General features: G+C 45.2%; 2 protein-coding genes across 2 annotated transcripts; both read right to left on the bottom strand.

Annotated features, from left to right (window-relative positions):
* Positions 1 to 5,944: 5,944 nt before the first annotated feature.
* LOC109773936 (ABC transporter C family member 4) lies at positions 5,945 to 16,465 on the bottom strand. The gene is made up of 11 exons (XM_020332664.4): positions 14,279 to 16,465; positions 11,519 to 11,839; positions 10,952 to 11,038; positions 10,053 to 10,664; positions 9,797 to 9,961; positions 9,396 to 9,690; positions 7,631 to 7,845; positions 7,237 to 7,542; positions 7,068 to 7,131; positions 6,475 to 6,714; positions 5,945 to 6,365 (listed from the first exon to the last, which is right to left on the bottom strand). Exons 1-11 carry the CDS (start codon positions 16,343 to 16,345, stop codon positions 6,250 to 6,252), a joined length of 4,488 nt encoding a protein of 1,495 aa, XP_020188253.1. The 5' UTR covers positions 16,346 to 16,465; the 3' UTR covers positions 5,945 to 6,249.
* A 338-nt stretch (positions 16,466 to 16,803) lies between these two features.
* On the bottom strand, positions 16,804 to 22,377 carry LOC109773944 (uncharacterized). The gene is made up of 11 exons (XM_020332669.4): positions 22,180 to 22,377; positions 21,498 to 21,581; positions 21,138 to 21,215; positions 20,626 to 20,880; positions 19,899 to 19,961; positions 19,737 to 19,820; positions 19,508 to 19,654; positions 18,052 to 18,086; positions 17,868 to 17,923; positions 17,697 to 17,791; positions 16,804 to 17,460 (listed from the first exon to the last, which is right to left on the bottom strand). The coding sequence occupies exons 1-11, from the start codon at positions 22,375 to 22,377 to the stop codon at positions 17,137 to 17,139; spliced, it is 1,419 nt and encodes a 472-aa protein (XP_020188258.1). The 3' UTR covers positions 16,804 to 17,136.
* Between the last annotated feature and the right edge of the window lie 4,285 nt (positions 22,378 to 26,662).

The raw sequence follows: 26,662 nt of genomic DNA, 5'->3' as shown, positions 1-26,662 counted from the left end.
TTACGTTTAGGAGTCTGATCAGGTTTAGCAGGTGCATTCTACACATTTACACCATAGGCTCCTCATCCATAGGGTTCCTGACCAGGACCTCTTCCACCTCATACGTAAACTTGTAGAAACGGCCTCCTAGGACACCCTCTGCCGTAGCTGGCAACTGATCAACAGAACGACACCCAATTTTGGCTCTAACCGACGAGGGGCGGTTTATAGTAGACATATCCACCTCAAGAGTTATGCCCACCAATCCACTTGCATAAGCAACAGTCCTGTCACATCTCTTATTTGGAGGAATTTTCCCAATCTTAACCCAGGCAATCTCCAGAAGGCCCTCAGATTCAATGTCTTCAGACCAGGGTGAGAATTTAACAGAGACTCCACACTGTTTCAGTCTAACATGTTCCACGAACAAAGCACGACCAACTTCTCTAGGATTAGGCATCCTCATCACAAATTTTTGAGGTGCAAAGAACCTAGCAGAACATCTCCAGCCCTGTCCCACATAGACACTTAGTTCATGTTCTATGTCCTTAGTGGGCGCCTCTCCCTCAGTGATGGTGACAATCACATTAAAAATCCTCTCTCTAGCTTGTCTATCAACGCTAAAATCAGGTATGTAAAAGAACCCCTGCCCCTTGCTTTGGAACGCACACATCACAGGAGAGCACTCTCAAGGCAAGAACTCAGTGCAAATCACATGCAAATGGCCTCTCTTCTTACATCTATCACACACAACTTGCGGGCATTTAGCAGTAACATGACCAGTCAGATTGCAGATCTGACATGGTTCAGGACGAGGAGCAATGTTACCGGTGTGTGCAGGAGGATCATGCACGCGGGGAGGGGTGGGGTTCTTCTCATGGTTGCGGATCATGCTTGTGTCCCCCTCGTCCGCGCCCCACCGTTCCCGGCGAGGTAGATCGGCCTGGTTGCCTCCGTCCGCCTGGTCCCACTTCTCTGATTCGGCGTCTCCAGATCCAGAGGCCCTCGGCGACTAAGTGCCTCCCAGCTCCGTCTTGCGCTTCCAAACATGGCGGTCGAGGGTATGGCCGCACCCCCAGCCGCGGTCGAAGCGCCCCACCCCACGCCCGTGGCGCCCAGCACCAAACCCTTCCTCCCTCATGGTGTTTTTGCTCTCTCCAAATGAATCAGGTGGTGGAATCTGTGGGGGGGATGCCACAACTTGGGCAAAAGAACGGCGGTCACCACCGATTTTCCCCTCCCACCAAGCAAATGATCGAGGAACCCTAGCTTTCACCCCCGGCGGCGCGTCCCAAAAGTGAGACAGGCACTCTCTCAGGTCTAAAATGGGAGAGGGAGGCCCTGGTTTTTTTTATACCCTCAACGCCCGGGGAAACCCTAGGGTCGGGCGAGCCATGGCGGTCCGATCTCGCCTGCCCCACGTGTCGAGCATCAGAGTCATGGTGGACCGGTCCACGCCCTAGCAACCCTGGCCCTCCTGCCAGAGATGGAGGACACGGCCCCGTATTGCGCGCATTAGGCGTCCCCGAACAAACCGCCGCCGCCGCGTCAACAACGCCGGCGACCGGCGCCGGAATTCGATCTCGAACCCTAACAAAGTGGCAAGGGAACGAGATGATATCACCAATGTCGATGGACTCACCCTCCCAGAGGAAGCGGGCGTCGACGACCCCCCCCCCCCCCCCCGCACGTCGAGGAGTACGATGCGTAGTGCCTCTCGCCGGAACCAGAGCACCCCGTTGGTCAGCGAGATCCTCCTTGCCGCCGTGATGTCCGCTGCGTACAGGACTCGCCAACGCGCGTCGTAGGTCGACATTTTTCTTGTGTTATGTTCCTCAATGAGCCCACAATGCCATTAGGTAAAGTTGTTGACCATGGACTAAACATTGTTTAGAAGCAAGTTTGTAAACACCACAAGGAGGAGCAGAACAAGTAAGCATGCATCTTGCCATCAAACCTACAGCCTAGAACTCACGGTCACAGGGTAAGGTAAAGACCCTTTTCTTTGAAGTGGGCTGCTATTAATATTGAGGAAGCATTGCCTGCAAATATTTGCATAGGCAATGAAGAGACCAAGCAATCCGATGAAACTAGCAAATTGCTATAATACCTAGTACTATATTAAGTAGCGCTCACTCAATGATCCCATACATAACCATAGCTAGCTCTTAAACACTTCGCCTCATCATGATCTGATCACTCGTCGTCTTCCTCTGGTGAGCCCAACAAGAATCCAAGGAGCCGTGTCGATTGGCGCTGAGCCCCCCCCCCCCCCCCTCCCTCACCTGTCACATCTCTTATTTGGAGGAATTTTCCCAATCTTAACCTAGGCAATCTCCAGAAGGCCCTCAGATTCAATGTCTTCGGACCAGGGTGAGAATTTAACAGACTCCACACTGTTTCAGTCTAACATGTTCCACGAACAAAGCACGATCAACTTCTCTAGGATTAGGCATCCTCATCACAAATTTTTGAGGTGCAAAGAACCTAGCAGAACATCTCCCACATAGACACTTAGTTCATGTTCTATGTCCTTAGTGGGCGCCTCTCCCTCAGTGATGGTGACAATCACATTAAAAACCCTCTCTCTAGCTTGTCTATCAACGCTAAAATCGGGTATGTAAAAGAACCCCCCGCCCTTGCTTTGGAACGCACACATCACAGGAGAGCACTCCCAAGGCAAGAACTCAGTACAAATCACATGCAAATGGCCTCTCTTCTTACATCTATAGGGCCAATGCCCCCACCCCCACCTTTGAACCAATTTATGAAATAAATGAAGGAAATATGCCCTAGAGGCAATAATCATAGACAAACAGAGTGTCCCTAGTATGCCTCTACTTGACTAGCTCGTTAATCAAAGATGGTTAAGTTTATTAACCATAGACGTGTGTTGTCATTTGATGAACGGGATCACATCATTAGAGAATGATGTGATGGACAAGACCCATCCATTAGCTTAGCATAATGATCATTTAGTTTTATTGCTATTGCTTTCTTCATGACTTATACATGTTCCTCTGCCTATGAGATTATGCAACTCCCGAATACCGGAGGAACACTTTGTGTGCTATCAAACGTCACAACGTAACTGGGTGATTATAAAGATGCTCTACAGGTGTCTCCGAAGGTGTTTGTTGAGTTGGCATGGATCGAGATTAGGATTTGTCACTCCATGTATCGGAGAGGTATCTCTGGGCCCTTTCGGTAATGCACATCACTATAAGTCTTGCAAGCAATGTGACTAATGAGTTAGTTACGGGATGATGCATTACGGAACGAGTAAAGAGACTTGCCGGTAACGAGATTGAACTAGGTATGAGGATACCGACGATCGAATCTCGGGCAAGTAACATACCGATGACAAAGGGAACAACGTATGTTGTTATGTGGTTTGACCAATAAAGATCTTCGTAGAATATGTAGGAGCCAATATGAGCATCCAGGTTCTGCTATTGGTTATTGACCGAAGATGTGTCTCGGTCATGTCTACATAGTTCTCGAACCCGTAGGGTCCGCAAGCTTAGCGTTCGATGATGATTTGTATTATGAGTTATGTGATTTGATGACCGTAGTTTGTTCGGAGTCCCGGATGAGATCACGGACATGACGAGGAGTCTCAAAATGGTCGAGACATAAAGATTTATATATTGGAAGGTTGCTTTTGGACATTGGAATGGTTCCAGTGGTTCGGGCATTTTTCCGGAGTACCGGGAGGTTACTGGAACCCCCCCCCCCCTCCCCCCCCCCCCCCCCGGAGAAGTATTGGGCCTAGTGGGCCTTATTGGAGGAGAGGAGAAAGGGCCACAAGAGAGGGGCGCGCCCTCCCCTTGCCCAAACCGAATTGGACTAGGGGAGGGGGCCGGCCCCCCTATTTCCTTCCCCCTCTCTCTCCCTTCCCTTTCCCTCCGGTGGAAGAAAGGAAAAGGGGGGGCCGAATCCTACTTGGACTAGGAGTCCACGTAGGACTCCCCCCCTGGCGCGCCCAACCTGGCCGGCCTCCTCTCTCCCTCCCTCCTTTATATATGTGGCCAGGGGGCACCCCAATAGGACAACACAAGTTTCTCTTAGCCGTGTGCGGTGCCCCCCCCCCTCCACAGTTACACACCTCGATCATATCGCCGTAGTGCTTAGGCGAAGCCCTGCGCCGGTAACTTCATCATCACCGTCGCCACGCCGTCGTGCTGACGGAACTCACCCTCGGCCTCAACTGGATCAAGAGCTCGAGGGACGTCATCGAGCTGAACGTGTGCTGAACGCGAAGATGTCGTACGTTCGGTGCTTGGATCGGTTGGATCGCGAAGACGTTCGACTACATCAACCGAGTTACTAAACGCTTCCGCTTTCGGTCTACGAGGGCACGTAGACACACTCTCCCCTCTCGTTGCTATGCTTCTCCTCGATAGATCTTGCGTGATCGTAGGAATTTTTTTGAAAAACTACGTTCCCCAACAAGATCTACTTTAGTAAAGTACATGATCCAAAAAACTATGAACACTGTTTTACATTGTAAAACAGTGTTTTGAAAATGCCATGGGCCTTTTTTCTGAAACGCGTGAACATTTTTTAAAAATGTCAAGTACGTTTTTTTTTGAATTATGAGAACATGTTTTTCTTATGTCGTATAAACATCTTTTAAAAATGTCACAAACATTGTTTGAAAACACATGAACATTTTAAAATGCCACATACATTTTTTGAATGCTATCAACATTTTTTTCGAGTTGCATGAATATTTTTTACGTTGCATAAACATATTTTGAATGCATGATGAACGCTGGTAAAATTTTGAAAAATAATTTTCCATTTTAAAAATAATATTAAAAATTAGAAATAAGAAAAAAAGAAACATGCGCGGGAGAGCCAGGGCTCCTCCCGTGCTGGGCGAGCTCATTTAGGGGGCAGCTATGTTCAGTTCACAAGATGCGAGACATGACTAATGGGCTACTTGGTGCAGAGAAATATATATATATATAAAGAAATTGAAACCTGAAAAAGTACTCCCTCTCTTCCGAAATGTAAGGTATATAGATTTTTTTAGAAGTTAAACTTTGCAAACTTTGACAAATTTTATAGAGAAACTCTTTATATCCACAGTACTAAATATATAAAATATGAAGCTACATCTTATGATGAATCTAATGATATATGTTTGTATTCTAGATGTAAATGATTTTCTTCATAAAGTTGGTCAAATTTTGTTAGGTTTAACTTTTCAAAAAAATATATGCACTACATTATGAAATGGATGCAGTTTATAAGTAAAAATTGAAACCTTTCCGGCCTGAGAACACTATCTACGACTGAAGGTATTTATGCTACAACAACCCGCACTCACATACGCCGAACCAGTAAAAAAAAGTGGCATAGGTCCCTTTTATTTTTGCTTCCTTTTTATCTGTTTCACTATTTTGTTTTCGCCCCCCTTTTGTATATATTTTGAAATAGTAAAAATAATATTTCAAGAAAATGTATCAATCTTATTTAACCAGGCAAAAAATAATGCGAAACTTTGTCAATGCAACTATAAAGTTTTCTTACATTTTAAAAATATACATGTAATTTTCAAAAATGTTAACAGAGAAACCACATTTTATTTTTTCATGTAATTTTAAAAATGTTCATACATTTTATAAGAAGGTTAATATAATTAGAATTTTGTGCTAACTTTTAAAAATGTTCGTGTAATTTTAAGAAGGGTTCATGAATTTAAAAAATCGATCGTGTAATTTTAGAAGTGTTCGCGCATTTATAAAAAAAAGGTTCATGTACTTTAAGAAATGTTGCATCCTCGTATATGGTATTTTCATTATGTTATCTCTGGTCATAATTTTAGTGTGAGCAGTTATAAAACGCATGTACCTCACAATTTAAAGAGATAATTGACATAGGAACGGAAAAAGCTTCCAGAGAGCATCGACATGCCAGTCATAGTACCTCACAATTCATCGTCACAATGTCAACTGAATGTAAGCAAAAAGCATGAAATTAACAAATAAAGAATATCTTCTTCATCAGAGAAAACAATGTTCTCAGTAATATATGTATATGTCTAGGACAAAAAACACATTTGTGTGAATAAGCATGAGGTGGGTTTTCTTTTACTTTGAATAAGAGACATTCCTTCCTCTTTTGATTTAACACGTATGACAGCAAAACTAACAACATTTTCCTCTAGGAATCATCTATCATACCCCTAATTGTATGCCTAAACTTCTACTGCTTGTATCTCACTCTACATTATTCTGCTTTGCCACAAAGACATGTACATCATCCATCGGTTGCCTGCTCGCTAGAAGAGCGGTTCGCGTATTCCTGAACCATAGCCCCAAAAAGTGACGGCCTTCCCATCAGCTTGGATGGAGCATCAAACTCTTTCACTAACCCTGAAACAGCAAAATACATACAGAATTCAAACAGAAGAGCAACTTCCTTGTTGGAAAATCACTCTTGAAGTAGCTAGAAGTAGAGCATCCGTGTAAGGCCACAGCCTACCTGCATCCAACACCACAACTCTGTCGCTGTCCATGACAGTCGGGACACGATGAGCAATGCTGATAACAGTGCACTCCCGGAACTCCTCCCGGATGATCCTCTGGATGGCCGCGTCCGTTTGGGAATCGACAGAAGCGGTCGCCTCATCCATGAACAAGATCTGGCTGCGCTTCAGTATAACTCGGCCGAAGCAGAGAAGCTGCCTCTGTCCCACGCTCCAGTTCTCCCCCATGCCGGCAACTACAAAACAACAAGCAACAAGTATTTGTCTGCTGTTATTACCAAGAATTGGAAATGATTAGCCTAAAAAAAGAATAGGAAATGATTGCCTAGATGGCACTGAAAGTCATCAAATTTGTGCAGTAATCTATATTCTATAATAACAATGACATTTGGTTCCCTGCTGCAAAATATATTCTGATGGACCTGTATCTATGCAAGGATTGAATTTGTGTATTTCAAGATCAGGATCACTATAGGATCAGACCTCAAACGTCGTGATTCTAAAGATTATAAAGCCTGTTCTACTATTTTGCATTGTATCACTTTGTCGTATTTCTGCATAGAATTGAGATTCGCAGGGATAAGCATACCTAGTGCATCAAGCTTCTCAGGTTTTGCAGCTACTGTGTCTTTTAGTTGGCAGCACTCAAGGGCCTGCATAGGAACAATCAAATTAAGATCAACAGCACACATGAATTACTCGGCATGTCAAAGGGGAAATTTATGCAGTGAAACACACAGCGGCTATATAACCTGTACCTGCCATATCTCGGCCTCAGAATACTGCCCAATGGGGTCAATGTTGCTTCTCACGGTTCCTTCGAAGAGGGCGGGCTCTTGAGGAATCACACCAAAGCGAGACCTCAGATCATGAAGACCCAAAGTGCAAATATCTACTCCATCTATGACAATCTGGCCTTTTGCAGGCTCCACAAGCCTGAACAATGCCTGGACTAAGGTTGACTTGCCACTGCCAGTCCTTCCGACAACTCCTATCTTTTCTCCACTCCTGATGCTCATCGTAATGCCTTTCAAAATTAGAGGTGTGTTTGGTCGATACCTAACCTGAAAAGAATAGTATTTTGTGGCTAACTTCTATCAATCACCTAGAAAATAATAGTGATAAGAATCAGCAAAGAAAAAAAAAACTGACCTCTAGATCCTTTATGTCAATATCTCCTCGCTGCAGCCAATTTGCCGAGGGGAGACAATCTGACACTGCCCATGCTGCCTCAGAAGGAAGAGCGCTGTACTGATTCACCCTCTCCACCGAGACCATATCATTTTCTAGCATACAACTTATTGAAATTGCAAAGTACACCAAGGAATTGAGAGAAAGGCCGTAGGAAAGGGACATGCCGACAAATTCTACATCAGAAACAGTAAATATCAATGATGGGATGACCTGATGCATTTGAAGGTCAGAAAGAAATATACAGCTCCTGAATGATAAAACATTAAGAAAGTTTGTCTCGTTCCCATGTTCACCAGTCCAAAATCTTTGCCACTGAACCAAACTTGTCTTCGACGAGCACACCCGCGAGGTCTTATGGTACACAGAACAGCTAGCACCAAACTTGTCTTGTTGGTTCAAGACTTCAAGTACACAAGAAAAGGCTTAGCCCAATAATTAATTGATGGTCTGTCACAATCGATAAGTATTAGGCTGGTTTCATATCTCAGTTGGTAAATTTTACCAACTAGCTATTGCACGAGTTAGTTTAACACAGATATGAATGTGCTACAATTGTGTGGGTGAATAAACTTTTCACGTAAAACCGGAAAAGGGTTTCCCCCGATACAAACACTGATTACAACCGAGAGACCGATACAAACACACAACACACACACCCAAGGCAAGATGAAAAGGTGCCGGGCGCCGACACACCCCACCGATAACCAAGCAAACACCGCTTGGAGCTGCAATAGAAAGGTGAGCCAGACAACAACGAAGCCAGGACTTCAAAACAGTGCCTTCCAGAAGGGTACGACCATGTATAGGCGCCACCGCAAGATCCCGAAGATCAGGTTTTCACCCGGAGCAAGACGACAGGAGTGGGAATGCCACGACGGAGCCTTCATGAAGGATACAACGTGACGACCGGCGCCACCGTCGGCCAGTCAAAGTACTGGGCAAGTGGTGTACCCAGGCGCTCACACCCCTCCGTCGCACCCTAACTTCGTCAACCATCCGCAACCACACCAACCGCGTGGCCATGGTTGCCCGCCCGCGCCTGAGACGCACACTCCACCCCCAAATGTCGCGCCTCCTGCCACCAGAGCCGACGCCCTGCAACCAAGCAACCCCGGGACCACACAAAGGCCCCGGCTTTGGCCCAACCGGCCGCCCCCGACCGACGGGGCCATCAGCAGATGCTCCGCCCCAGACATCGGCAGACATGTGCAACCCGCGCGGCGAGGAAAGGGGGAGAAGGAGGAGCAGACGCATCCGGACCGGCACACCCCTAGAATAGTGTCAAACTAGAATAGTTCTTTTGTATACACAATTAATGAAATTAGTTTTTTTTTTCTAAATGAGTTGACTTCTTCTTGAGTAACATGACAGTAACAGATTTAGTTTGCTCGGTTCATGGCCCGTCATTTCCTAAGAATCTAGTTTGATGGAATGTCTCCGGTTTGCGAATCCAACAACCAATTCAAGAATCTACTAATTCTGATTCACCGACTCCGATTCATAAATCAGAGTTCTCTATTTGTGAACCTGGTGATTTGGGCATACCTTTCAGTGCTGAATAAGAATTGGCACAAGATTCAATTTTCTACGGCATTGATATCAGATTCGATAAAACAAGTAAATTTATACCAAGAAAACATATAGAACATGAGGACCATAAAGTGTACTCTGTCCTATGAAATGCAATTCTATAAATACTCAATTAATGGAGACTTAATAATACCTTTCTTGATGAAATTGCTAGGCAAACTGATCATGAGAAAAGCAGTTATGGACAACACAAGAGTGCCAATTAGCTCCAGGCGAAATCCAAACCACTCATTAGCTGCGTAGTTATGGAAGGACATACGCAAATTTGAATTAATTCTGTCCAAGTTTGTTTGGTAAAATCCATCCTCCTTCCCAAGGCACCTTATAGTTGGAGCACCCAAAATGGTCTCCGTTAAGTGATCAATAACTGGTGCATTTGTGACTCCTTGGAGACGAGTTAGCCCTCGGGATGTTGCAATATAACGATTCTGAAACATAAAGAAATGTTAGAAATCAACTTCCTCATTATCCAGTTAGGGGTTGGTAATATGAAGAATGAGTCCTCTAAGATGCATTGTTGTAGCTGAATTATACCCGGTACCAAATGTTCAATAGCAGCAGGGGAAGCACTGCTATGGCTGACGGCCAAGCTACTTGGCAGGTGACCGCAATGCTGCTAACCACCGAAATGCACATCGATACACCAATACCCATATAGAATAGAAGGGCGGTGTCTATTTTAGTTTGGTCCGCTGATACCTGCAGAAAGAATACACAAGAGTATGTACTTCAACAAAAGATTGTATACATGACCAGTAACAAACAAAATCTATGTCTTCACAATACATACCCGGCTTAGAATCCTTCCTGAAGGAGTTGTGTCAAAAAATGACATTGGAGCTCGTAGAATGCTGTTGAACATCTTACCAAAGAAGGCCTGGGCTGATTTAAGCCCCAAAAAGGCGATGAAAAGAAGGCTGATAAACTGAAATACAACCGAAGCAGAAACTATTGACGCATAGACACCGAGAAACATGGAAATGTCAAATATGGTGCCCCCTGATGTTTCATATGACAGCCAGTAGTTGCTAGCCATTCTGGAGCCCTCTGTCAGCACAGATATAGCTAGAATGAGCAGAACTCCCCACCAACCCCAAGCCTGTGTGATGTATAGCTTGTACACATGCCAACTCACTTGGCCACTCGCCTTTTCCTCTTCCTCAATTAGCTTAGAAGAACCTGCTTCATTGCTAGGAGCAATAGCGGTCGTATTGCTGTTTTCTTTAATGGGTTTGGAGTTAACCGTGGCTGGAGAATACTCGGTGTTCTGAACAGTGTGGCCTTGCACCCCTGGCGCTTCCATGGAACTGTGGTGAGCAGCAACAAGAGCTAAAAAATCTGAACATGAATCTAGTAAATCGCCATAGACCCCTGACTGAATGATCGCCCCGTTTTTCATTACCTGCATAATGCCGTTTCATCTCTGTTATCTGTCAATATCATCCGCAAGGTATCTTTCGCATAGTATATGAAGTATGGATAATGTTGACAGGTAAAGAAAATGAAAAATAGATTTGAGAAAAATACAAAGAAAGTTCTTAGGGACCATAGGTATGAACACTAGATTACTTCTTTCCCTACTCCCTGAACCAAAACAAAACATTGCTATGGATACTCCGCAATATCTTAGTCACTTCTTTCTACAGAAAGCTCTTAAAGTAGTACACGCAGTTGAAAAATGGAACTTACGAATACAGTATCCACATTTCGTAAGAAATCCACTTGGTGAGTAACAAGCAAAACAGTCTTATTCTTGAGTAGGCCCTTGAGACATTCCTGCAGGAAAAGGTTACCTGTTAGTGCTACTTAATAGTAATTGGCTAAGATACTAGCAATATTCTAGTCATAGCCCTATACTTTCAGTTTCACACAAACCTTTATTTCTTTTCGCGCAGCTCTAGTGATGAGATAGCATTAGAAAAAAATATTTGAAAGAACAAAATATTTGATGACCAGTATCAACCAAATTATAATTCAATGGCCAAATGCAGCATCCTTTTTTTGCTCAATTAGTTGAATATGTCGCAAGAATACACTTTTCTCAAGATCTCAATTTCCATATCTGAACATTTTCTAAACCATCTATATTGTGGCAGCTGGTATCCCACTTTATCATTTTGAAAATATATCTTCCAGGTACTTCCCATGAACATTTAAAATTATGTTACTGTTGCATTTATCCCAAATCTAATCAACTATGTGAATTATGAAACAGTACATGAAAAGAAAAAGGACGTACGGCAATAAGATTTTTACCTTAAAGATAGTTGAGCCAGTATGAGCATCAACTGCACTGAATATGTCATCAAGAAGATATATATCACAATCTTGATAAACTGCTCTAGCCAACTGGATGCGCTGCTTCTGGCCACCACTGAGGTTGATCCCTCGCTCTCCTATTTCAGTCTGGTCACCGAACTCCATCATTTCTAGATCTTTTTGTAAGCAACAAGCGTGTAAGACTGTCTTGTATGTCTCTGGATGCATCGGCTGTCCAAACAAAATGTTTTCTTGAATGGTTCCATTCCGGATCCAAGCTGTCTGAGTGACACATGCTGTCGTCCCATACACGCTAACCTATATATACCAAAACAAAAAATACATAAATGACACAGATGCAACACAGAAAAGCAATTAAACTGGTTTGAAAAGAAGATAGTGATGCTGCTGTGTGTACATGTAATTCAGCTACAGTACAGGAAGCAGATAAAGGCTACTCTTGTCGATGGACAAGTTCAAGAAGCAGATGCAGTGCCATTGTAAAAATTCCATGGTTTTTCTCCTGAATGCTGAAATCATCATCGGCAAAGTATGACCAAGTAGCAAGAAAAAGGCAGGCTCCTTGTAGCGCTAACTATCCGTATGATGATTTTTCCTAGACAAGTATGCACCCTCTCCTGCTCAACGTCTATTCCAGCAGAGCTTATCTGCAAACCAAAAACAAAACGGAAAATACATAGACAGAGTGTGTCCGGAGTGTCTTCTAAGTTGTACTGCAATTCTCAACTGTCCACAACAATTTTCTACAGACCTCTTGGATGTGTACACTTTCCGACAAGGCGTAGCATCGTTCTGGCCTTCTGGGGTACAACTGAGCTCTGAATGAAGGACATATGCATGCCATATTTTACAACAGATTGCGCTGTTCGGAGGATTCCGTATGAGAACATGCGTCTGGCATATGCCTCTGTATTTAACTATTTATAGATTAGTCTACGTACAGATTTCTAAAGGATAGCGAATCATGCCTACGCCTTGCCTGCTTGTTTGATTCTTGGTTATCATATTACTTGTTGATTCTTCTCGACCACAGATATTGAAAAGTATTGAGTAAGGTGGACCAAGAAACAGGCGACAGAGTACAAGAGCAGGCAACAGCTTCCAGGATTCAACTAGCATCCACATTACGGGTCAAGGATCTCTGCATAGGATACATCGGAAATTCCCGGGTCAAGGCTTTGGACCGATCGGCTTCTAATGTAATATCAAATTGGTCGGATACCGCGAGAAGGTGGCACGAACACGCAGGGAAAAAGACATCAGATCCAAGGCTAATAAAGCTCCCAGCTGCATCGACGGAACAAATTAACTTTTCCCGTTGGGGGAAGGAAGAGCCGCCCTCGGTTGAGAACTGCCGCGGTGGGGTTGGGAATGGGGACTAGGGGTTGGGTTGGCATTGGGGCGTCCATTTCGTTCATAGAAAATGGAGCATAAAAAAATTTGGAGATGATTTATTTTACCTCAGTTTATTTTTAGAATCCACTAATGCCCCCATTTCAAACAAAGGAGAAGAGTTACTCCCTCCGATCCATATTAGTTATGGCTACTTTAGTAAAAGTTCAATTTCGAAGCAGAAGATTCACGTAGGAAAAAAATTCTTTGGTATAGTTTAGACAAAAAAAAACTGGCATCCTACACTCCTTTCCAATTCCTATGAAATGGTCTATTCGGTAGGAATTTTGGAGAAAACCAAACCCGAGGCCCTACCTTATGTTTTCCTCTCTTTAAACTATATAACGCTAGGTGTTAAATATGTCTTACATGTTACAACACAGCGCCATATTGTAAGCCATATAAGCGATCTAACACTATGCGTTGTAACTATATTCCAATGCTAATAAGGGACCAAACAACTACAAAGAAAAGTAGAATATCTCTTGGTCTAAACTAAGTTGTTCTCGTTTAGTTTGCACTTGTGGTTTTGACTAGTCCAACTACGCGTTTTTGACCCTAATTGATATTCTTTCCCCTAGAAGAAAACTAACTTACTAGCTCAAGGAATATATCTCCTGTGACGGAAATTAAATCTCGATTAAATGTGTGCTTTAAACTATCACTATTTTTCTAGATCACAATGTAGACGCGGACCCTCATACGAACACTCACTCCTATGATCCATGAACACATAATAAACACACACCTTACCACTATGAGTAACTTTGAAAGACTGAGTCGGTAAATCTTGAAATTGAGAAATCATCACAGGCTCTACTATGATCTATAAATACAAAAACACAATCGTACCGCAATAAATTATCTTCGAGAGACTAAGCCAGTAAATTATTGTGGCAAGTTCTACACTGAAAAGTAGAATAAATATAAGGAAATGCAAGCGCTAGTGCTAAGTGCTTGAATCCAGGTGGGCAGGTTCCGCCATAATGAACCTAACTAACCAAGCATCTTAGTCCACCAAAGTATCAAGACTTGTACCAAAAGTCTTTGGTCAATGACCTTATCTAAAGTGATCCCTAATTTTTGGTGGAATGATAAAAGACATAGAAGGAAATTTCACTAGTGAAGCTTTTGTGATAATTGTTTGTTGTAAGATGAAAGATTCATGAATAAAACTTAAGTTTTTACTCAAATTCAAAATTCTTTCATAATCAAATCATATTGGATATTGTACTAGCTTTGTTTCAAAATAATTGAAGTTCTAGGATTGTTCTGACTTATGAAAATACTAGAACTTCAATTATTTTGAAATGAGATGGAGTAGACAAGAGTACATGCACTCACCTTGCCGGAGACCTTATGCATCTCTCCCATGATGCAGGACAGCAGCGACGACTTGCCGGAGCCAACCGCTCCGACCACCGCCGCGAGCTCCCCCTTCCTCACCTCCACCTCGATCCCTTTCAGCACCGGCTCCTCCCCTTCGACATCTTTCTCCTCGCCATTGTTGCCCTGGACATCCCATGCGAACACCCCGCATTGCACCTTCACGCCCACCTCATCCCCGGCGGCGCCACTGCCAAGACGCTCCACCGCCGTGGTGTCGATCTCGGCGTCCGCCAGGAACTTGTCCAGCCTGCCGAGCGACACAAACGCCTGCATGGACGTCACAATGGTCTGCGGGAAGTTGCTCATGGGGCCCTCGAGCATGCGGAAGAAGGCGGTGGCCGTGAACACCTTGCCGGCGTCGAGCTCCCCTCCAGCGGCGAGGTACGTCCCGAACACGAGCACCGTCATGGCGATGGGCCCGCTGGAGTACACCACGTTGGTGGCACACACGAAGAGTATCACCTTCTTCAGCCACCCCACCTCGGCGCGCCGGAGCTCCCGCACCTTGCCGCCGAAGGTCTCCTCCCACGCCTGCAGCTTGATCACGCGCATGTTGCCGAGCATCTCCGTCAGGGCCTTCACGCGGCTATCGCGGGCGCCGAAGAACTTGAACTGGTAGCCCAGGTTGAGCTTGTTGGCGAACGCGGTGACCACGATGACGGCGAAGATCACGGCGAGCGTCATGAGCACGGCGGGGCCGAGGTACGCGTACAGGAGGAACAGGGCCACCGCGATCTGAAGCGGCATCAGCCACAGGCCGTGCAGCCCGTGCATGGCGCCGGACACCATCGAGGCGTCCACCTGCATGTAGTTCACGATGGCGCCAGCGCCGTGCGCGCGCGCCGCGCCGGTGGACAGCCGCAGCGACTTGCGGTACAGCGCCGTGAGCAGCGCGCCTCGGATGCGCATGCCCAGGAGCTGGCCCTGGAAGTTGTAGTGGTGCGACGCCAGCGTCTGGACCGCCTTGCCGGCGATCAGGATGGCGACAAGCCGGAGGCCCTCCCATGGCGTGCCGCCGCGGCGGATGAACTCGACGAACCGGTCGATGAGCGACGGGCCCACGTACATGGCCGCGAGCTGCACGAGGCCCAGCGCCGCGATGAGCAGGAACTGCGGCCAGAAGGACAGCCACAGCGCGACGCCCACCGGGCTCCGCCACCCCCGCGCTGCCGCCGGCCAGTTGGACGCGAGCAGAGCGTACGCAGACTCGGCGCGGTGGTCCGGCGACACCGGCGGGATGTCGTTGTCGGCGAGGGACTCGTTGGCGTGCCCGTTGGAGACGAGCGGGTTGATCCAGCTGAAGGTCGCGCGCGAGAGGAACGACGCGGTCACGTACGGCGTCGCCGCCGCCGCCGCGCTGGGGTTCTGGTCCTGTTCGTCCTCTTGATCACGCGCCGGCGCCGTGCAGGTGGTGATTGCAATGTACGCGAGAGGAAGCGACACGAGCAGTCCGGCGAAGGCGAGGACGTCGTCGGGGAGGAGCGGCGAGCCGTCGGCGCAGCGGACGGCCGCGGAAACGGAGAAGAGCGCGGCGCCGAGGGCGGTGGCGATCCAAAACACGCGGAGGTGCCAAGGGTGAGCGGTGGCGGCAACGGAGGCTCGTTTCGCCAAGGCGAGCACGGTCCACGCGGCCACGGCGTGCGCGGCGAAGTGGGCAACGAGGAAGGCGCACTCCACGACGCGCCACGGCGTTGTGCCTGCTGCGGGCAGGAGGAAGATCGCGAGCACGAGGAGGACTGCGGACGCCGCGGCGGTGACCACGGACGCACCGAGCGCGACGGCGTGGCGGCCGGTGGTCCGGAACGGCGCGGCCGGAGTCGGTGACGGCAGCAGCGGCTCCTTTTCAGGGGACGCGCCGTCGGCGCCACGGCGGCAGAGGGCGAGGGCGAGCGAGGCGGCGAGGAAGAGGACGTCGATGGCGCCGAGGAGCGCGCGCTGCGGGCACGGCGAGAGGAGGAGGAACGCGAGGGTGCCGACGAAGGAGCCGGACGACGGCGACCACGGGAGCCCTCCTCCTCCCATCTCGCACGCCCTGCTCCCAGTCCCAGGAACCCTCTTCGTTTGCGAGGTGTTCGGCCGGAGAAACGAGTGAATCTAGGAGGTGTAGTTGGGTCGGAGAAATCGGAGGACGTGGCGCGGCCGGCGGGGCGGGGCGGGGCGGGGACTCCATTGGCCGGGCACAATAGATAGATAACCACTAGCCCTCGAGAAAAAAACCATGGTATAATTCAAATGCCCAAAAAGACTGAGCTGCCAAACGCAGCCTTAATATAAGGTATATTGAGAATGATTAAGATCTATACTAGTATAATATATGCGTATATAGTTAATAGTGAATGTTAGACAAGTCTGACTCCAGAAATCTTGGAAACTGGTATTTTTAAAAGATTTTTTTCCTATTTCCATTCAGAACTTATACTTTTTATTTATTGTGTGTCAAGATTACATTTCACCCCAATACAAGGAAGCTGGAAAACATCTAATTCTTCACATGTTCTCATCAATTATGTAGCTTCCCTCCGAATACAGAAGCAAAGGAGTACAGTATATATCAGTAACAAATGCAGTATATGTTCACATTTCCTGATGCCAGTATTCCTTGATAATCGATGCCTAGTTAAAGACTACTTCACTAAACATTCCAAAGCGAATAAAACAGCTCATGGCTTTTGCTCAAATGAGTAAAAGCACAACTCCACAAGTAGATTGAGATCAGATGCCAGTAAACTAAAAACCAACATGGCCATGCTGTATTGCCATCATCCAGGAATGTTTTTTGTCAAGTATAGCCTACAGAATACTTGCACAGTTCACTAGCGATAAAGAATGTCGCAGTCCTCAGACCTACACAGCAAGGTCAGCGAAGGTGTGCCATCAGATGATAACAGGTTGCCACTTCCCAGCTCCAGCAGTTCAGGGGTTGAGGTTGAGGACCAGTAGCTTTGGACCATATGGAAAGCACCCTTCCCTGACTCTGATCGAGGGAAGAAATCAAGGCGCTTTACTTGCAAATCTCCAGCCATCAAGGCTCTGCCTAGAATTTCGAGTCGCAGCGGGATGCCAAGTGCATATGTTAGAGCCCTCATTGCCAACATCGTTGGTTTAACATCCAGGGGCCGCACCTCCTTGTAGCAATACTGATGCCAAAACCATAAAATGTCAAATAGTGAGCTCGGTCTGTGAATGGTAAACTTAGTATTGGTTTAGTCATGATTATGTTATTACTGTACAAAGGACAGAAAATAACACTGTTTATGCAGAGAAAATTCTCAACCTTGATAATGAACTACATATACTTTTACGACAAAGACAAAGGATACGTAATTCACTAGTTGATTGTTCAAGAACAGTAGTAGGGATAAGAAACTCTAACCTGATGGACATTCATGTTTCCAGGGATAAATGATTTGTAATCAGCTTCTCGAGTACGGATCTCAGTCTCTGCCAGCAATCTTAGCAAAGAAATGACTGGAAAAAAAAGGTGTTAAGCGAGAGAGAACAAGTGGACAAACAAAACATCTAAGCAAGCTTGTAGTATCCTTACTCCTGAGTGGCATCATCTCCTCTAGACTTCTCTTGTACAACTCATCAGAACTCAGACTGCAAACGATAAAAGCAAATATTTTCAAAACCCAAACGTAACAACAAACAAGCAAAGGGATCTTGTAACTTAATGTCATGTCCTGTCATAGAAAATCACTACAAAACATCAAGTTAAAAGCTCATACCCATTTGCAACAGAATTGACCAAATGATTCAACTCCTGAAAGAACATGAAGACAAATGGTTAAGTATATAACTTGAGATATATTATGAAGAGAATCATATTTGTTTAACATATATACGGTATACAGCAGTTGTAATGGTGTGGGAAACAAATATTTCCGCGACATATCATGCCGACTGCTCCTAATGCTCCACTACTTTTGTAGTGAATGCTATTTCAGGAAACAATACTTGAGCTGAATAGCATCCATACTGTAGCAAGAATGAAAAGTGGAGTTTTAGTCAAGTGGAATATGATGACAGACCATAGCATTATTAAGGAGCTCTCAAGTTGGTATGGTCCGGTAGACCAGTACTCTCCACCATGCCATATACTCAGTGTTTCAAAATTTAAATAGCACGCTATAGCTTTTACAGCATGAAATTCTAAGCCATTGAATAATTTCCTGTCAGAGCTAATACTGCTATATCCAATATTCATATAGCAGCTATGGCTCCTCCATGCAACATGTGCCAAAACTACTTCAACTAAATAAACATTTTTTCCTCTATACTCTTCTTAGATATCCTTAAAGAAAAAGTAATATGGAAACAAGAAAAATAAATATTTGGAGAACTCCACAGCCCTCCCCTAAATTTACATGTATGGCAGAGTGCTCATAAGTTTTCCCTCTCCTCTCACTCTGCATACCCCCTCTGTTTTAGGGCACATATTTTGGAATTCGCTAAGACCAAGGAGTTTAATACTTCTTGGAACCTCATGCTGTTCTTTTGATAAGAAATAGATTAGTTCAGGCTGGCTGTCTTAGTTCAGTAGACATATGGCTCAGTGTTCACTATATGTCTCGCTACATATATTTCATAATCGGAAATCATAACAGTAACCAAAGATGTGTATTATAGTAAAAAGTGAGAGTAGATTTTAGCTTTTACGATGACCCGCTATATGTGATAGATTTTTCCTATCCTTTATGTAGCAGACCACAAACAGCGATTACGACCTTGCATCTACTTCTCGTTTCATTTAAGTGTGTAGTGCCATATGCTTTTTTTTACAGAGGACAGAAAAACAGTTTCTACAGAGGAAAGAAAAACACAAAAACATTTTAAGGTATTGTTCTGTATCAAAGATATTTTCTGATAATGTAGCATGGGTTCAGATAACTTCAAAGCAGATTCAGCAAGGGCACTGGACAAAAATAGTTAGAGAAGAGGCTCGAGCCGAGCTTGACTTTGAACTAACAAAGTCGTCAACCCGCTAGGATTACAGCCAACCACATATTACAAGCAGCACTGGACAATTCAGGCCACATAAGGGACATCAAGTTATTTTGGCAAGTATTATAAATCATACGTAGTTTGTTTTTCACTAAATGACTGAACTAAGTATTACAAAGAACTAGGGTTACGAGGTCAGAGAAAAAAAACTAAGCTTCTGTAAGCTAGGAGAATACATACAGAAACAACACTTGAAAAGTATTCTTCAGGATTTAAGAAGTATGCTTTGTCCCATTTCAGATGACAGAAATTCTCTCTGGACACTGCCACATGTTCCATTAGACGAGTAACTTCAGCTTGACTATCTTGCATTTGTCCAAGATTTTCCTGTTTACAAGCATACTCATATTAAACTTTGATGCAAAACAAAAAAGCAACAGCATAAAAACCTAGTAACTTAGAAAGTTACCAAGTAGGAGAAAAAGAAAGCTCTGTAGAAATAGTTGCCATCTCCGCGAGTTCGTCTGAAGTGCAAATAGCGCTGACAAAGAACCTGCACAAAACTAGTTTTGCGCATTAGCATAGAACACTTAAATGACGAGAATGCTCCTATAGTGGCATGCAAACTTACCTTGATAATTTCCTGGAAAATGTCATTATCTGGATAATCCTGAACCAAATCCAAGAGTGGTTCCTGCCATACAAAGAATAAGTATCACAAAAAGGGCACTAACGATTTAGTAGATTCATCTGAATTAAGGATGGATTCGAATAAGTAATGCTGAAGCACAAGGCGCAAAATTGTAAGCCTAAGAAATTCTTTTATGGTTTTCACACATCAATCATCCACTTATTTGGTAGGAAAATGATATGAGGCCTTCATTAGGAAAACCTATGTTACATTAGATAAGGATCATCGATCACAATGTGCAAAACTGTAACTTATTTTATGTCACATAAGAACTTCTCCTGTACCCTAACTCACATTATTGGTAAGACTTGAGACACATGACCTTATCAAGGGTAAGTTCCACTGTAATTACACAGAGTAACGTCTACGAAAATGTTATGTTCCAGAAAGAATAAGAAACTAACAACAAAGGATTCAAAATTTCAAATAGAAGCCAATGATTTTCCAAGATAATACCATAGTTCCCTCAGGGCATGATTGCAGTTTGACAAACATTTAAGGGGAATGATAATATATATTAGCATCATAAGCAAGATGGTGATAACTCTTGAATATCTAGTGAAAGTTTATTGTAGGACATTGGAACTATTAGATGGTGTTAACTGAATGAGGAAAATATTAAAAGGTCAATGCATTGTTGTGAACAGAGGAGCTACATTGTTCTCACCTGGCATCCTAATGTCCTTGGACGAGCATCCGGACACCGGAAAACACCACTGACACTGAGAATACGGCAGTCTTTCAGTGGTCGGAGGTATGTTCTCTTGCCATCCAGCAGCTGGTTCCAATTTTCCCACAGAGAAAAATATTCATTTTTGTTGAGCGGCACCGAGTGATGCCGAACAAGATCATGCGGGAGATTCTTCTTTTGAGCGCTCATAAACAATGAAATGTAGAATTTCTCCTCATCTGGTAATTCAACCTAAATAATTGCAGACAGATAGTTGTAAAGGATACTTTCTAGCACAAATAAAGCCCATAAGTACAAAAAAACAACAACAAGTGTAGTAACAACTAAAACAACTGATTAAGACTCCAACTAATGCAATCAACAATTAGAAAATCAATTCAACACCGCGACGCATCCTTCTCCGTGTTCAGAACAATTGGACAAATAACTCAAGTCACTAACTCATGGAATTGAACTAAGAATAGCAGCGAAGGAACACAAATTTTCACCTCATCCTCTTGCATCACCTCCCAACCCTCATCATCTTCGTCTTCGAGCCAATCATCATCGTCATCCAGTCCTTGATCCTAGAAAATGGCCGAACATGCTTGTAAAAAAAACACTTTCCAGCACAGATGCAGAGAACAGTGGGAAAAAGTGCAGTGAAAAACCAGGCATCATTAGGAAAACAACCACAACAGCGTATTCAAACTCCAACGAATACAATCAACAAGTATAAAAGAAAATCCAATACTGTGATGACTGACGAGGGATAAATCTATGTGTTCAGAACAACTGGACAAAGAACTCAAGTCACCAACTCATGGAATTGAACTAAGAACTAACAGCAAAGGAACACAAATTTTCACCTCGTCCTCATCATCATCCTCGTCCTCGGGCCAGTCATCATCCTCGTCCTCGGGCCAATCATCATCAACATCCGGTCCTTCATTCTAGAAAATGGCAGGGCATTGTAAGACAAACACTTTCCAGCGCAAATGCAGAGAACAGAGTAAAGAAAAGTGCAGTGAAAACAGAGCATCCGGTCCAGACAACAGAGGGAAATCCAACAGTTTTCAGTTATCTTGCCATGGAAATATCCAATTAATCTAGCTTTCCTGGTCACCCGATTGGACCAAGAACTCGCAGAAGAATATCAAAGGAGCGCAATTTCTGAACAGAAACCCCAACGAACTCCCTCTTTCCCTTTACAAAAGAATTCAGGTACTACATAAGGAAAATTAATTGGAGGGCTCGCGAGCATGCACGCAGCCCATCTTCCCAACAAGGGAAAAACTACACCAAGTCGAAGAACGTAGCCAAGAAAATGGTGATTAAACTGCGGCGACACCCGATCCTGCGGCAGCCGAGCCAAGAAAGCACCCAACCACGAACTGGGCGCAAGAAATGCCCCAGAGCGGACCAAGAACGAAGCGGAGGTCACCCCGACGCACCACCGAATCGCGAGATTTTGGAGACAGCGAACCATCACCATTCACCCAGGACTCCAGGAGACTACAGGAGGAAGCAAGATTGCAAGAAAGAACTCACCGTGTACTTGACGATGGGGGTCAGCGGCGGCTGCCGTGCCGGCTGAAGCGGGAGCGACGAGGCGGAAACCGGCGCGGGGTCGAGGGAGGGCGACGACGGGAGCCCTGGCGCAGGCGGCGGTGTGGGTCCGGCGCCGCCGTCTCCGCTGCTTCCCGCCCTGTCCGTGCTGTATAACTTGACCTTGAAATTTATCCCCATTTCTTTCGCCTGTTGGAGATTTCCCTTTCTGCCCCTCCGAGGAACTCTGGCTTCTTTCGGCTCGCCCCCTCCGTTCCTGGAGAATTCGGTAGCGGTCTTTTGCAAGGGCCCAAGTGGTAGATATCTTATATACTACTCCTTCTGTAAACTAATATAAGATGTTTTATATCATTATTAGTGACTCTACATGGTAGGAGAGTGTATCAGCAAATTGTCCCAGCCCGTCACTCAAGCTCTATTTCAGGCCCCTATCCCGGCCTCCCTTCCTCCTCCTTCGGAGACCTCGTTGGTGACAAGAGGAGTGGGATCCTCTCCCCCTTATTTACGGTGTTCTTTTTGTAGGTCAATGTTTTCCTTAGATTTTGTTTCTGTGACAACATTGATGAGGTAGTGGCAGCGATGCCCCGTTAGAATGAAGTCTTTTCGACCTCTACCTACATCACGACATCCGATCTGGCGGCGTTGTAAGTTGTGAGGGTATATGTGCTACCAGGTATGTTGGCTCACATTGGATCTTGATAGTGGTGTATCAATCAAGCGAAGCAATGGTCTCGCTCTTGGTGTGGTGATTTAGACCCCTTTCAATTTACTCGGCGCCATGACTCGGGTTCTCCAATCCTATGGAGTGGTGGTGAAGGATTGAAAGCCTGCGTGGTGTGGGGTGATGCACAAACCGATGTTCCTTTGGCATTTACTAGATCCTCATTTCTAGCGGTGAATTATTATTGCGGTCAAAATCTGGTTTAGCGACAAGGCGGTGCGGAGCAGCACCCACCGACCGGGGGGAGGGGAGGGGGAGGTTGAAGGAAATAGCCCTAGAGGCAATAATAAAGTTATTATTTATTTCCTTATTTCATGATAAATGTTTATTATTCATGCTAGAATTGTATTAACCGGAAACATGATACATGTGTGAATACATAGACAAACAGAGTGTCACTAGTATGCCTCTACTTGACTAGCTCGTTGATCAAAGATGGTTATGTTTCCTAGCCATAGACATGAGTTGTCATTTGATTAACGGGATCACATCATTAGGAGAATGATGTGATTGACTTGACCCATTCCGTTAGCCTAGCACTTGATCGTTTAGTATGTTGCTATTGCTTTCTTCATGACTTATACATGTTCCTATGACTATGAGATTATGCAACTCCCGTTTACCGGAGGAACACTTTGTGTGCTACCAAACGTCACAACGTAACTGGGTGATTATAAAGGTGCTCTACAGGTGTCTCCGAAGGTACTTGTTGGATTGGCGTATTTCGAGATTAGGATTTGTCACTCCGATTGTCGGAGAAGTATCTCTGGGCCCACTCAATAATGCACATCACTATAAGCCTTGCAAGCATTGTAACTAATGAGTTAGTTGCGGGATGATGTATTACGGAACGAGTAAAGAGACTTGCCGGTAACGAGATTGAACTAGGTATTGAGATACCGACGATCGAATCTCGGGCAAGTAAGATACCGGTGACAAAGGGAACAACGTATGTTGTTATGCGGTTTGACCGATAAAGATCTTCGTAGAATATGTGGGAGCCAATATGAGCATCCAGGTTCCGCTATTGGTTATTGACCGGAGACGTGTCTCGGTCATGTCTACATAGTTCTCAAACCCGTAGGGTCCGCACGCTTAAAGTTCGATGACGATTTATATTATGAGTTATGTGTTTTGATGTACCGAAGGTAGTTCGGAGTCCCGGATGAGATCGGGGACATGACGAGGAGTCTCGAAATGGTCGAGACGTAAAGATCGATATATTGGACGACTATATTCGGACATCGGAAAGGTTCCGAGTGATTCGGGTATTTTTCGGAGTACCGGAGAGTTACGGGAATTCGCCGGGGAGTATATGGGCCTTTTGGGCTTTAGGTGAAAGAGAGAGGGGAGGCTGCGCGCCCCCCAAGGCCTAGTCCGAATTGGACTAGGGGGAGGGGCTGCGCCCCCTCCTTCCTTCTCTTCTCTTTTCCCTTTCCTTGACTCCTACTCCTATTACTTGGAAGGGGGGAATCCTACTCCCGGTGGGAGTAGGACTCCTCTAGGGCGCGCCATAGGAGGGCCGGCCCTCCCCCCTCCTCCACTCCTTTATATACGGGGGCAGGGGGGCACATCTAGACACACAAGTTGATCTGTTGATCTCTCCCAGCCGTGTGCGGTGCCCCCTCCACCAGAATCCACCTTGGTCATATCGTAGCGGTGCTTAGGCGAAGCCCTGCGTCGGTAGCAACATCATCACCATCATCACGTCGTCGTGCTGACGGAACTCTCCCGTGAAGCTCTGCTGGATCGGAGTTCGCGGGACGTCATCGAGCTGAACGTGTGCTGAACTCGGAGGTGCCGTACGTTCGGTACTTGGATTGGTCGGATCGTGAAGACGTACGACTACATCAACCGCGTTGTGCTAACGCTTGCGCTTTCGGTCTACGAGGGTACGTGGACACACTCTCCCCTCTCGTTGCTATGCATCACCATGATCCTGTGTGTGCGTAGGAAATTTTTTGAAATTACTACATTCCCCAACAGTGGCATCCGAGCCTGGTTTTATGCGTAGATATTATATGCACGAGTAGACCACAAGTGAGTTGTGGGCGATACAAGTCATACTGCTTACCAGCATGTCATACTTTGGTTCGGCGGTATTGTTGGATGAAGCGGCCCGGACCGACATTACGCGTACGCTTACGCGAGACTGGTTCTACGGACGTGCTTTGCACACAGGTGGCTGGCGGGTGTCAGTTTCTCCAACTTTAGTTGAACCGAGTGTGGCTATGTCCGGTCCTTGAGAAGGTTAAAACAGCACTAACTTGACGAACTATCGTTGTGGTTTTGATGCGTAGGTAAGAACGGTTCTTGCTCAGCCCGTAGCAGCCACGTAAAACTTGCAACAACAAAGTAGAGGACGTCTAACTTGTTTTTGCAGGGCATGTTGTGATGTGATATGGTCAAGGCATGATGCTATATTTTATTGTATGAGATGATCATGTTTTGTAACCGAGTTATCGGCAACTGGCAGGAACCATATGGTTGTCGCTTTATTGTATGCAATGCAATCGCCATGTAATTGCTTTACTTTATCACTAAGCGGTAGCGATAGTCGTAGAAGCAATAGTTGGCGAGACGACAATGATGCTACGATGGAGATCAAGGTGTCCCGCCGGTGACGATGGTGATCATGACGGTGCTTCGGAGATGGAGATCACAAGCACAAGATGATGATGGCCATATCATATCACTTATATTGACTACATGTGATGTTTATATTTTATGCATCTTATTTTGCTTAGATCGACGGTAGCATTATAAGATGATCTCTCACTAAATTTCAAGGTATAAGTGTTCTCCCTGAGTATGCACTGTTGCGAAAGTTCTTCGTGCTGAGACGCCACGTGATGATCGGGTGTGATAGGCTCTACGTTCAAATACAACGGGTGCAAAACAGTTGCACACGCGGAATACTCAGGTTAAACTTGACGAGCCTAGCATATGCAGATATGGCCTCGGAACACTGAGATCGAAAGATCGAGCGTGAATCATATAGTAGATATGATCAACATAGTGATGTTCACCATTGATACTACTCCATCTCATGTGATGATCGGACATGGTTTAGTTGATATGGATCATGTGATCACTTAGAGGATTAGAGGGATGTCTATCTAAGTGGGAGTTCTTAAGTAATATGATTAATTGAACTTAAATTTATCATGAACTTAGTACCTGATAGTATCTTGATTGTCTATGTTGTTGTAGATAGATGGCCCGTGCTGTTGTTCCGTTGAATTTTAATGCGTTCCTTGAGAAAGCAAAGTTGAAAGATGATGGTAGCAATTACACGGACTGGGTCCGTAACTTGAGGATTATCCTCATTGCTGCACAGAAGAATTACGTCCTGGAAGCACCGCTAGGCGCCAGGCCTGCTACAGGAGCAACACCAGATGTTATGAATGTCTGGCAGAGCAAAGCTGATGACTACTCGATAGTTCAGTGTGCCATGCTTTACGGCTTAGAATCGGGACTTCAACGACGTTTTAAACGTCATGGAGCATATGAGATGTTCCAGGAGTTGAAGTTAATATTTCAAGCAAATGCCCGGATTGAGAGATATGAAGTCTCCAATAAATTCTATAGCTGTAAGATGGAGGAGAATAGTTCTGTCAGTGAGCATATACTTAAAATGTCTGGGTATAACAATCACTTGATTCAACTGGGAGTTAATCTTCCGGATGATAGCGTCATTGACAGAATTCTTCAATCACTGCCACCAAGCTACAAGAGCTTCGT

Source organism: Aegilops tauschii, chromosome 2 (genome assembly GCF_002575655.3).
Source record: "Aegilops tauschii subsp. strangulata cultivar AL8/78 chromosome 2, Aet v6.0, whole genome shotgun sequence".
NCBI classification, from domain to species: Eukaryota; Viridiplantae; Streptophyta; class Magnoliopsida; order Poales; family Poaceae; genus Aegilops; species Aegilops tauschii.
This window is presented reverse-complemented; position numbering and strand designations above follow the sequence as displayed.

What these genes read in the sequence shown, in the direction of transcription:
- LOC109773936 (XM_020332664.4), bottom strand. Translation starts at nt 16,345, where the DNA reads ATGGGAGGAGGAGGGCTCCCGTGGTCGCCGTCGTCCGGCTCCTTCGTC. An exon ending in TGCATAAGGTCTCCGGCAAG is followed by an intron (nt 11,840 to 14,278) that starts GTGAGTGCATGT and finishes TGGTATATATAG; the next exon opens with GTTAGCGTGTATGGGACGAC. An exon ending in TAGCAATTTCATCAAGAAAG is followed by an intron (nt 7,846 to 9,395) that starts GTATTATTAAGT and finishes TTTCTGATGTAG; the next exon opens with AATTTGTCGGCATGTCCCTT.
- LOC109773944 (XM_020332669.4), bottom strand. Translation starts at nt 22,377, where the DNA reads ATGGGGATAAATTTCAAGGTCAAGTTATACAGCACGGACAGGGCGGGA. An exon ending in CTTTCTTTTTCTCCTACTTG is followed by an intron (nt 19,655 to 19,736) that starts GTAACTTTCTAA and finishes GCTTGTAAACAG; the next exon opens with GAAAATCTTGGACAAATGCA. An exon ending in GGAGATGATGCCACTCAGGA is followed by an intron (nt 17,792 to 17,867) that starts GTAAGGATACTA and finishes TTTTTTTTCCAG; the next exon opens with TCATTTCTTTGCTAAGATTG.